This window comes from Procambarus clarkii, chromosome 16, assembly GCF_040958095.1.
Source record: "Procambarus clarkii isolate CNS0578487 chromosome 16, FALCON_Pclarkii_2.0, whole genome shotgun sequence".
NCBI lineage: Eukaryota > Metazoa > Arthropoda > Malacostraca > Decapoda > Cambaridae > Procambarus > Procambarus clarkii.
The window spans coordinates 35,427,798-35,439,935 of NC_091165.1; the positions used below are offsets into that span (position 1 = coordinate 35,427,798).

Here is a 12,138-nt window from a genome sequence, read left to right on the forward strand (position 1 = left end):
CGAAAGAGAAAGTAAAAGAAAACGAAACAGAAATAAAGAAAGGGTAGGCTTATGTTAGGTTACGTTTGTTAGAAAGTTTAGAACATTTGAGTATGTACTGGGAAAGGGAAGAGTCAACAGCAACAAAGCCAGGACTCAAGTTCATGTTGGGTACGTAGTGTATTAGAGCCAATTCAACACGACGGCGTCTGTGTAGAGGCAATAAAGATTATTTTAGAAGACCAATCAATAGGGTGAATAGAATCCGCAACATGACAGAGGAGAGCATTGTTTGTGTTTGCAGACTTGACACTTCTTTTGAGTTCCTAAAGTCTGTTATTTAGTGTACGGCCAGTTTCACCAAAGTATCGGAGAGGACAAGACGAACAGGAAATAGAGTAGACACCAGAAGCAGGATGAGCAGTGTGAACTACATTTGTACGGATAGTGTTAGTTTGCCGAAAGGCGAGTTTTATGTCAAGAGGGCGAAAGGTATTAGTAAGAGTTTTGAGTTCAAATATAATGGGAAGGCAGAGCACAGTGCTACTAGTGTCGGAAGCAGGTTTAGGATGAAAGAAATTTCGTTAAGCTTGAGAGTAGGTACATTTGATAAAAAAAGAGTAACCAAGGCGAGAGAATGATTTGTAGATAAAGGCAATTTCAGAATCAAGAAACTGAGGGTCGCTGATGCGTAGAGCGCGGAGGAAGAGAGAGACGAGGACAATTTCTTAACAGAAGGAGGATGGTAGGAAAAGAAGTGAATGTACATGCCACTATGCATGGGTTTACGGTAGAGAGAGAAAGAGAACCCAGACACAGAGCTGTGAACATGAACATCAAGAAAAGGAAGGAGGGAATTAGATTCCCACTCAACTTTGAAATGGATAGAAGGAGCCAAATTGTTAAGAGAGGAGAGGAAAGGCTGGAAAAGACGAAGGTCATGAGGCCATAAAGCAAAATTTTTATCAACATAGCGAAGCTAGAGAGAGAGACGAGTATCAATAGAAGGAAGAAGAACAGTTTCGAAATATTCCATGTAGAAATTAGCAAGAACAGGGGAGAGAGGGGAACCCATAGCGACCCCAAAGGTTTGAGTGTAATATTTACCGTTGAAAGAGAAAGAGTTAGAGTCAACACAGAGTCTAATGAGATCGAGGAAAACGTCAGTGGGAAGTGGGAGAGGAAGGAGGCCCTCTGACGCCTTCTGTCTAAGGAAAGAGAGAACGTCATCGAGCGGAACATTAGTGAACAGAAAGTCTACATCAAGACTAAGCATCTTACTAGAGGGTTTCAGGCACAGTCTTTCTATGAAGTCCTGAGAGTTGGGTATAAGTCTAACCTATTGTGTATAAGTGTTGTATTCTATATAGGTGTTGTTTTGTGTATAAGTGTTGTATTGTGTATAAGTGTTGTATTGTGTATAAGTGTTGTATTGTGTATAAGTGTTGTATTCTGTATAAGTGTTGTATTGTGTATAAGTGTTGTATTCTGTATTGTGTACAAGTGTTGTATACAGGATTTGGGTAAAAGTGTTGTTTACAGTATTTGGTATAAGTGTTGTATACTGTATTGGGGAATAAGTGTTGTATACAATATTGGGTATCAGTGTTGTATTCAAAATTACATATAAGTGTTGTATACTGTATTTAACATAAGTTTTGAGTACAGTATTAGGTATAAGTGTTGAATAGAGTATTGTATATAAGTGTAGTATACACTATTGGGTATAAGTGTTGTATACTGTATATTTGGTATACTTGTTTCTTACAAGAGTTCAGCAACAAATATTTTTAATCAGATGAAAAATGAAGTCGTTGAGATAATTGAGACGCTACGTTTAGTCCCTGGGATGTTCCCTGGGCCAGGGTCCATCCTGTGTGGTCCCTGGGATGTTTCCTGGGCCAGGGTCCATCCTGTGTGGTCCCTGGGATGTTTCCTGGGCCAGGGTCCATCCTGTGTGGTCCCTGGGATGTTTCCTGGGCCATGGTCCATCCTGTGTGGTCCCTGGGATGTTTTCTGGGTCATGGTCCATCCTCTGTGGTCCCTGGGATGTTTCCTGGGCCATGGTCCATCCTCTGTGGTCCTTGGGATGTTTCCTAGGCCATGGTCCACCCTGTGTAGTCCCTGGGATGTTCCCAGGGCCATCCTGTGTGGTCCCTGGGATGTTCCCTGGGCCATCCTGTATGGTCCCTGGGACATCCTGTATGGTCCCTGGGATGTTCCCTGAGCCAGGGTCCACCCTCTGTGGTCCCTGGGATGTTCCCTGGGCCAGAGTCCATCCTGTGTGGTCCCTGGGATGTTCCCTGAGCCATGGTTCATCCTGTGTGGTCCCTGGGATGTTCCCTGGGCCAGGATCTACCATGTGTGGTTGTTTATAACAATAATAATATTTCAGGTGTGAAGTTTCCAAGCTCGCAAACAGTTCATAACTGTAAACGAAGCCGCCATGATTGTTGAAAGATGTACAGGTTTCGCAAGACGGTATAAATGCTTGACGAACCCCCATCATGTATACCCGGTGGCTTAATGGGTGAAAGACGGGACCAAGGAACTAAAGTTCAACACCCCCAGCTGCTAGAACAACTAGACGAATAGAACAGAAACCACAAGTGGACAAGGAAGAGGTTCGCGCGCCCATTGAGGCGACTATCACCCTGCACTTTCTCCCTTCTCCAAGACGACCGCCGGTTTAACGTCTCTTCTTCGTATACAAATTAAATATGCTATAATTTTATTACCACTTAATGGTGCGCCGTTTTCTATGCTGAATCACGAGTGTGTATAGATATGTGTATTTATGTAAACTTTTAATGTGAATAAAGTATCATTTGTTAGCCAAGAGGAAATTGTTGGGAATATTATGGCCTGGTTTTGCCAGCGTCATCAGTTCTTGCCTGGCGGTCAAGAGGAGAAGTTGTGTGTGTTTCTCTCTCTGTCTACCTGACTGTCTCTGTGGGGTATTAAGCATAAAATATATAAGAAGAAGAGAGATTTCGAGAAGATGATAAAATCGACCATTCTGCTAATGAGTTTTGGAATGATGGTCATATATATCACCTTCGCTCTTTACCATAAGGTGAGTCTGGCGTTGAGACACAGCTCTTGGTCCCCCTCCTGTTTGATTGGGGTCTTGGCCACTATTATTGTTTTGTATCATTAGAATCCTTACCCGGCGGTGCCCGGGATAGTTTGTCTCTTTCCCCTCTCCGCCCCCCCCCCCTCTACTCACTTTTCTTCCCGTCTTTAGTCCCCCCTCTCTCTACATCTCCCATCTTCTCTCTCACCTTCCTCATCTTCCCATTCTCTCAGAAAATGTATTATTAAGTACTGAATCAACTCTATGGGTCCCAGGACATTTATTATTTCAGACCACTGAAAATCTTAATGGAAAATACCAAATCTTTCACACACTTGATGCCATGAAATATCGCGATGGGTTTCTGTGAATGTTAATATGTTCTAAAGTATTTAACTTAAGCGAACTCCAACCAGCCTATGTTCATCCATACCCCAGACCATTACCTCTGCAAAGCTGGGCTAGGCTAGCCCCTGGTGTCTGGCCTCCAACCTTAAACAGACAGACATTCTCTAACATATATATAACTAGTGGGAGGGGAGGGGAGTTTTCCCTGATGTGTCAGGGTCTCTCCTTCACTTCCCCTCTAACACTTCCCATCCCTCGCTCCCAATTTCTCTCATCTCTCATCTCCCCCTCTCTTCACTATTTCTCCACCTCTCTCCTTCCCTCTCTCCATTCATCACCACCTCTGGCCCCTTCTCCTTCCCTTTCTTGAAGCAGCCCAGTGTATATTGTGGAGTGCATTTATGTTGTTCCATATTGTTGCTTTTGCTGTGTAGTGTGAAGGTAAGTTTCTTGGTGTCCGATGGTGTTATGTCCATGATTGACGAGAGGAAAGTAGGATAGTCCATTCACCTGGGCTCTAGGAGACTCGAACCGTGGACCTCACGTGTGTGAGGCCGAAGCTCTATTGGCCGAGCTATTGAGTTCTCTTAATAAGGAAATTTGCTCAGTGAATGGAATGTTTATTTCAACTGAAGTGTTTATGCCATTTTAAGGTAGGATAGTGATTGGTTGTTATGTCAGTAATTATACCAGAGGCAAGGGGGGGGGGCTGTTATTATAGTCCATATGTAGTCCAAGACTGTAGCAGATGTTTGAGCAATTCGTGTGGACTTGGTGATTGTGGGGATTAGCATACAGGAGTTCATGTTGTTTAGGAAGTAGTCGACTTTGTGATCTATATTGTTGACAAAGATCAGTGTAGAAGTTGAATGGTCACCACTTACAATGGCGTCATTTTTGTTGAGTTTGTTGATTATGATTAAATTCTTTAGTGTTTGAGAATGCAGTCATACTGGTGTTGGGAATTATATAAACAGCCCCCCCCCTTGCATCTGGTATAATTACTGACTTAACAACCAATTACTATCTCACCTTAAAATGGACTTACGAACTTAAGTTATAGAGGAAATAAGTGATTTGGTCAAGATTTTAGAAAAGGAACATTCCACAGTAGTGGTCTCTATCACTAATGACACTGGTGCAAGTGTATTTATCTTCATCATAGATAGCTGTACTGTCACCTTTCTTGTCGGACCTGCAGACAAAAGAAAAATGGGGTGGCGGTATAACTGCTTAAATTGTATAGCTAGATATGGTTTTTATATAGCCATGTTTTTGTTTAAATAATGAAAGATAGTTTAGTACCGAGTAGTTCTAGACAAGAAACTTTTTATTGAGCAAGATGACATTTTGGTTGAATAATGATAGGCTGTTGTTATTTTGGAACGTTTTGTATTGTTTGTAATGTAGTAACTACAGTAATGATGATCATTGTGCTGGATATTGTAGGTATTAAGTATATCACCAGTTGGATACTTTCACTAGCAGAGTTGAGTTGGAGACGATGATCTACCTAAGACCACTCAACAAAACACAGTTATCATCAACATCAACAACGCCATTAACACAGTTATCATCATCATCATCACTATCATTAACGCCATTAACACAGTTATCATCAACAGAGTGTTAAGATGGACCTCCGGCCGCCTGGGGACCAAGACCAAGTTCTGGCCAGGCTTCGTGGCCCGCTGGCCGCTGACGACCCTCGAGTCCTGGACATATTACGTCGCCATTACCTGACTCCGCCATCCACCAGACCCTACAACTTATCCACCGATCCCCTCTACAAGTTCGCCATTTCCAACGACGACAACACGTTCCTTACAATCAATATAGAAAAGTTATTTGGCGACCAACATGGCGGGTTCTTTGTGGAAGCTGGAGCCTATGATGGTGAAAGGGTATCAAACACCCTCCGCCTTGAAAAGGAGTTGGGTTGGACAGGTCTGCTGATCGAGCCCAACCATGAGAGCTACAGTAAGCTGACGACGAAGCATCGCAAGGCGTGGACCTCCAACACCTGCTTGTCGACGGAGAACCACCCGAAGGAGCAGGTGTTGGTCTCCCTCGTCAAAAGATTAAACAGTGAGTTGTCACTGCAGGAAAGGATGGCCGCTCACCGTCGCATTGGTTCCTATCTCCTCGGCGTCAAACTCAACAACACCGCCTACGACCGTTTTATTGACACGTCAGACAAGTCTTATTCTGTGGTGCAGTGCTTCCCTCTGGCGTCCTACCTGTTGGCCCTCAAGGTGTCCACAGTGGACTTCCTCTCCCTGGACATCCAAGGGGCGGAGAAAAGTGTCCTCAAGAATTTTCCCTGGGACAGAATCACCATCCGTGCCATGGTGGTCGAGGAAGTCCACTTCAAAGACTTCAATCACCAGTTTGTCGACGACATGAAGAACAGAGGGTTCGTCTTGGTCGCCAAAGAAGGTATTGACTATATATTTGTGAAGACTAATGACACTCTCATGAAGAAAGTCAAACCTTTACCAACACAACACAAACATTAACAAGAAATAAATATTTAAACAATAATGCAAATATAAATAAATTAATCCAGTATCTCGTAACTGAAAGATAATATATATATATATATATATATATATATATATATATATATATATATATATATATATATATATATATATATATATATATATATATATATATATATATATATATATATATATATATATATATATATATATTTACAAATAAATAAATAATTACTTAAATCCAAATATGAACAGATCTTGAATATCCTAAAGTTAGTTCCGCAAAAAGGTTTGATTTTAGACTTAGAGCCTATCAACCATTAGTTGATTATGTTAACCACTAGACGACACGTCACGTCATATGATACCTGAGGGCCAATATCACTCTAGTGGCCCCGATGAGGGCAGGAAGCCGGCGGCTTGTCGAATCTCCCCTCCCCCCATTTGCCCTGATGATTTTTCAAGCTGGATTTTAAAGTTCATCAGAGTTTTGGCATTTACAGCTTCGGCGGGTATGCAGTCTCACGGGTTCATAATCCTTTGGGTGACAAAGTACCTCCTGTTTCAGTCCCACCACTAATGACTTACGTCATTAAATATTTGTCACTTGAACAAATGACAGTGAAAACATAAACATTGTCTTCTACAAAAGAAGGCCAATAAGTAGCACAATTTAACATCTATCTAGCAATTACTATCTATTAAAGAGATGAACCTTGTTCAGAAACATTTTTATAGACAAAGTCTGCTTGACAATTAATATATTTTAATTTGCCATCAAATGCTTACGTTTCCCACATATGTATTAATTTTTTATTTATTTATATATTTACAAGAAGGTTCATTGTGCTGAGAAAGTACATTCAGCGGAGTTTGTGTAACATTCTTGCACAGCCACTATCACACACAGCGTCTCGGGCAGGTCCTTCAGCTAAACAATAACAGTAACAAAAAGGTACCGACTGATAGAATAAATTATATTGTTAAAGTTGAATGTCTTACTAAATTGGGTGATTTGGGTAATTCAATGTAGAAGACTAAATTAAATGAAGGATGAAACTACAGGAAACAAGGATGAAATTGAGTGCTTTTTGGTGTTACTTTTGTATAAGGCATTCGTTGGCCAATGTTTTAATTCATAACGGAGTAAGTTCCATAGACTGGGCTCTTTTATTTGCATGGAGTGATTGCACGGATTTAGTCTGACAGGGAACATTGAAGAGAGATTTATTTCTGGTGTGGAGTTCATGAGTTCTATTACATCTATCAATTAAACATTTCAGATCAGGATTAGCAATCAGGAACAAGGTTTTGTACATGGAAATAGCACATGAGAATGTATGGAGTGAGTGTATGTTCAGCATGCTATGAGATTTACACAGAGAGGCTGTGTGTTGTCTGAAGACAGAGTTTCTTTTTTTTTTTGAGATATATACAAGAGTTGTTACATTCTTGTACAGCCACTAGTACGCGTAGCGTTTCGGGCAGGTCCCTGGAATACGATCACGCCGCGAAGAATCGTTATTACAACCAAGTACACATCTTAAAGTTCTAATAGCAATTTGTTTTATCTGGGTGATGATGGGCTTGAGGCAATTTGTAGTGGTAGAACCCCATGTACAGATACCGTATGTAAGATAGGGATACATTAGCGCGTAGTATAATGAGACGAGAACAAAGTTTGGAACATAATATCTGATTTTAGAAAGTAGTCCGATGGTTTTGGAGACTTTTTTTGGCTGTGTTGCATGTGGGTGCTGAAGTTCAGTTTTTTGTCTATGTATAGACCAAGGAACTTAACATCATTTTTATTGTTGATGTTAACATTGTTTATCTGAAGGTGGATTTGGTTTGATGATTTACTACCAAATAACATGTAGTAGGTCTTAAGAGCATAAGAATAAAGGTAACTGCTGAAGGCCTTTTTGCCCATACGAGGCAGCTCCTATTTATACCCACCCAATCCCACTCATACACATGTCCATCCCACGTTTGAAATAATCGAGGGACCCCACCTCCACCACGTTACGCTGTAATTGGTTCCACAAATTACCACGTAACTTGGTGGAGGTGGGGTCCTTCGATTGTTTCAAACGTCGGTTGGACATGTATATGAGTGGGATTCTGTGGTCTCTTCTATGTTCAGTGTGAGTTTTTTGGTTGACATCCGTGAATGGACTTTTCTTTAATTCGTTATTTACAATAATTATTTAGTGTGTAGGGGGAGTTTGGGTCAGAACAGATGAAGGTGGTATCGTCAGCAAATAGTATAGGTTTAAGAATGTTAAGAGACATTTGGCAAGTCATTGAAATATACAAGAAATATGAGAGGTCCTAAGATGCTGCCCTGTAGCACTCCTACTGTTAATGGTAAAGTGGGGGGGGGGGGTTATGTTATTGATGGCTACTTATTGGTGTCTGTCACAGAGATAGGAACGAATATAGTTCAGAGGAAGGCCTTGGATACAATAGTGGTGAAGTTTAAATAAGAGATAGATATGGTTTACAGTATCAAAAACCATTTTCAGGTCCATGAAGAGGCCAATTGAGAACTCAATTTTAATCAAGGGTTGTGTAGATTATATTAAACAAACTAATAATGGCATCACTGGTATTCTTTTGGGAACGGAAGCCAAACTGGCAGGGACTTAATATGTTGAATTCTACAAAGTAGGAATAGTGCTGTTTGTAAATAAAAAAAAAAATCAAATGTTTTTTATAGTACCAATAGATTTGATATTGATAATTGTTCATGTCAGCTGTTTCACCTCCTTTATGAACTGGCGTCACTCTTGCTTTTTTAAGGATGTCAGGAAAAGTTTGACACTAGAGATTTGTTGAATAGCAGAGCTATGGGTGGTGCAAGAGCAGGGGCAGCACTCTTATATATCATAGGTGGTATTTCACTAATGTTCTCAGCTTTAGTTTTAAGGGAATGAATTAGATCATTATCCAATGATAATTAGATTATTTATTACATCATTGTACATGATGAATGAAACACTCATCATGTGCAATGATGAAGCAATGTTGCAAACCGAAGAAAGTATGAAATGTTGCAAAGTTGCAAAGTGCATATGAGCAAAATGAAAAGGGGGAGAAAAAATCAAAATGCAGCCTACAAGTATCAAAAGAGATAGTGCAGAAAAAATGTCAAAAGGATCTTACAGTGAAAAAATAGAAGTGTGCGGCGTGAATGAAGTTCCTTTTTTGAGGTATGAGATAAGTTAAAGAGTCCACAAGGTTCTGATTGTGCTAGGAAAGGTTAATATTGCACGGATAAATCAAGGAATATAGGATGAACTTTGGCAGGTAAGATGATTCAGAGTAAAAAGATAAGGAAAAAACAAATAGTACAAAATGTGATTTAGTAATAAGAGAAGTAAAGACATTTTTAGTGCTCACAAACACTGGCGACTGCAATCACCCCTTCGCTTCACTGCCGTAGTAACGAAGGGTAATATTTTTCCATAGTTAACAGTTCACTAACACCATAATTTCTACAGGAAACACGAGGTAGTCTATCCTGGGCCACCACCACAACCACCACCAGCACTATCCATCACCACCAGCTCCTGCCACCACACTATCACCTGCACCGCTCAACTACCGACGCCTCCGACCCCACACCCGCATACTATCACCATTCAGAGATAAGCTTAATTGGATATTAACAAACGATTTGTCCATCACAATATATATCTCAAAGGAAGTAAGAGAGAGAGAGAGAGAGAGAGAGAGAGAGAGAGAGAGAGAGAGAGAGAGAGAGAGGGAGAGAGAGAGAGAGAGAGAGAGAGAGAGAGAGAGAGAGAGAGAGAGAGAGAGAGAGAGAGAGAGAGAGAGAGAGAGAGAGAGAGAGAGAGAGAGAGAGAGAGAGAGAGAGTGAGAGAGAGAGAGAGAGAGAGAGAGGGAGAGAGAGAGAGAGAGAGAGAGAGAGAGAGAGAGAGAGAGAGAGAGAGAGAGAGAGAGAGAGAGAGAGAGAGAGAGAGAGAGAGAGAGAGAGAGAGAGAGAGAGAGAGAGAGACATCATGGCCATGATAGAGCATGGATTTTGGTGAGCATGATAGATTTTGGTATGCCCATGCCTAAGGGCAAAGAACTATACCAAAGAAAACAGAGAGTTAGTATAAATGGGGTAAAGTTAGAGTGGGAAAATGTTGTAAGTGGAGTGCCTCAAGGCTCTGTCCTGGAACCTCTGTTATTCATAATATATATTTATACATATATATATATATAAATAAATAAATAAATAAATAAATAAATAAATAAATAAATAAATATATATATATATATATATATATATATATATATATATATATATATATATATATATATATATATATATATATATATATATATATTACTGAAAACTCACACCCCAGAAGTAACTCGAACCCATACTCCCAGGAGCAACGCAACTGGTATCTACAGGACGCCTTAATCCGCTTGACCATCACGACCAGACAAAAGGAAGTGATAGCCGAAGCTATTTGAGCCACTTCCCCGCCGGCACTCGGATGGTAGTCTTGGGCATAGCATTTTATCATATCACCTTATTCTTTGGGGCACACGTGAGGAACACAAATGCGAACAAGCCTGAATGGTTCCCAGGACTATATGCGACTGAAAACTCACACCCCAGAAGTGACTCGAACCCATACTGCCAGGAGCAACGCAATTGGTATCTACAGGACGCCTTAATCCGCTTGACCATCACGACCGGACAAAAGGAAGTGATAGCCGAAGCTATATGAACCACTTCCCCACTGGCACTCGGATGGTAATCTTGGGCATAGCATTTTATCATATCACCTCATTCTTTGGGGCACACGTGAGAAACATAAATGCGAGCAAGCCTGAATGGTCCCCAGGACTATATGGAGCATGAATAGTGGGTGCTCAACATTGCAAACAGAATTATATGCCCTGAAGGAGGCAATAAACTATACAATTGAGAATAATTTACATGATGTCATCATTCATACGGAATCTAAATCCTCGCTCCAGGCATTGTTATCCAGTCAGCACAGAGATAATATACAACTCCTCACAGAAATTCAACATATAGGAAAAGATGCCCATAATCGAGGGCTGTCAATCACCTTAAATTGGATACCAAGACACATTGGCATAGATGGTAATGAAAAGGCAGACTCACTAGCAAAAACTGCCACTGCTCTACCTGTTGTACAGGTTCAAATACTTCCAAGTTTCTCACAGATTAAGGAGCAAATCAAGATGAAAATATTCTCAACTATCAAAAGTTGCCACAGAGCCAAAGTAGCGGAAGGAAGATCCACTGCGATATGGTACGAACAAGCCACTGGGTACTACTCTTTCAAGCCTGGCAAAAAGATATCCAGAGACATTGCAGTAGCCATACACAGACTCAGACTTGGTTACAAGTGCTGCTGGGCGGTAATAAACCCAATACTTACAGAGTGTTATATCTGTGAAACAGAATCAGAGGCGCCACTATTGCACTACTTACTGGAATGTGAAGCTACTGAAGCCCTGCGCATCAAACTCAACATTAATCCAACGACAGCAGCTACATTAGATGCACATTCCACGGCGACTACAATGATTAGAAAAGCTGTTGAGGAATAGGACTCATTAGTGAGCATTCTGCATCTACATCCGCCACCAAGATAATGTTAATAATACAAAATTAAAACCAGTGCAATAAAACAGAAGCGATAAACAAGCAGGGAAAAATGTGAAATCCCTTCCTCCATTTTAAACTTGGACCCAAATATCACAGAAACAAGGTTATCATGTATAACCAAACTCAATTACGGGCTCACCATAGCCCGTGCTACATGGACACTTCGTTCTGAGTAGCTAAATCTGAAACAACAACAACATTGCGAGAGAAGGAAAAACGAGAAAATATTACATGAACCTTCCTCCCTCCCAGCAGGTGCTGTGTCAGCAGTCTCTGTCTGGCAGCGGAGGTGAGCACTTGTCCTCCCAAACACTGCCTCCAGGAGTCACCAGTCCATTATCGTGTCTAAAGTTTAATTATAGACTCAAACGTGGCAATGAGGGATATTATTAGTACAGAAGTTTGGCCACTCAAAATGTGAATAATTGACAATAGCTTAAAATTTTTGTAAGTGGAAACGCGTCATAATTTAAAGGAATATCGTTAAGTATTGTTTAGTTCACGTGGAAAACTTACATTGTAAAAATAAAGGGAAGATACAAGTATATATTCCTGGGAAGATG

General features: G+C 40.7%; 1 protein-coding gene across 1 annotated transcript; it reads left to right on the top strand.

The window, feature by feature from the left end:
* Positions 1-5,037: 5,037 nt before the first annotated feature.
* LOC138365326 (protein Star-like) lies at positions 5,038-5,922 on the top strand. The gene has a single exon (XM_069325621.1). The coding sequence runs from the start codon at positions 5,038-5,040 to the stop codon at positions 5,920-5,922; it is 885 nt and encodes a 294-aa protein (XP_069181722.1).
* Positions 5,923-12,138: the final 6,216 nt, after the last annotated feature.

Coding starts and splice junctions, on each gene's coding strand:
- LOC138365326 (XM_069325621.1), top strand. CDS start 5,038: ATGGACCTCCGGCCGCCTGGGGACCAAGACCAAGTTCTGGCCAGGCTT.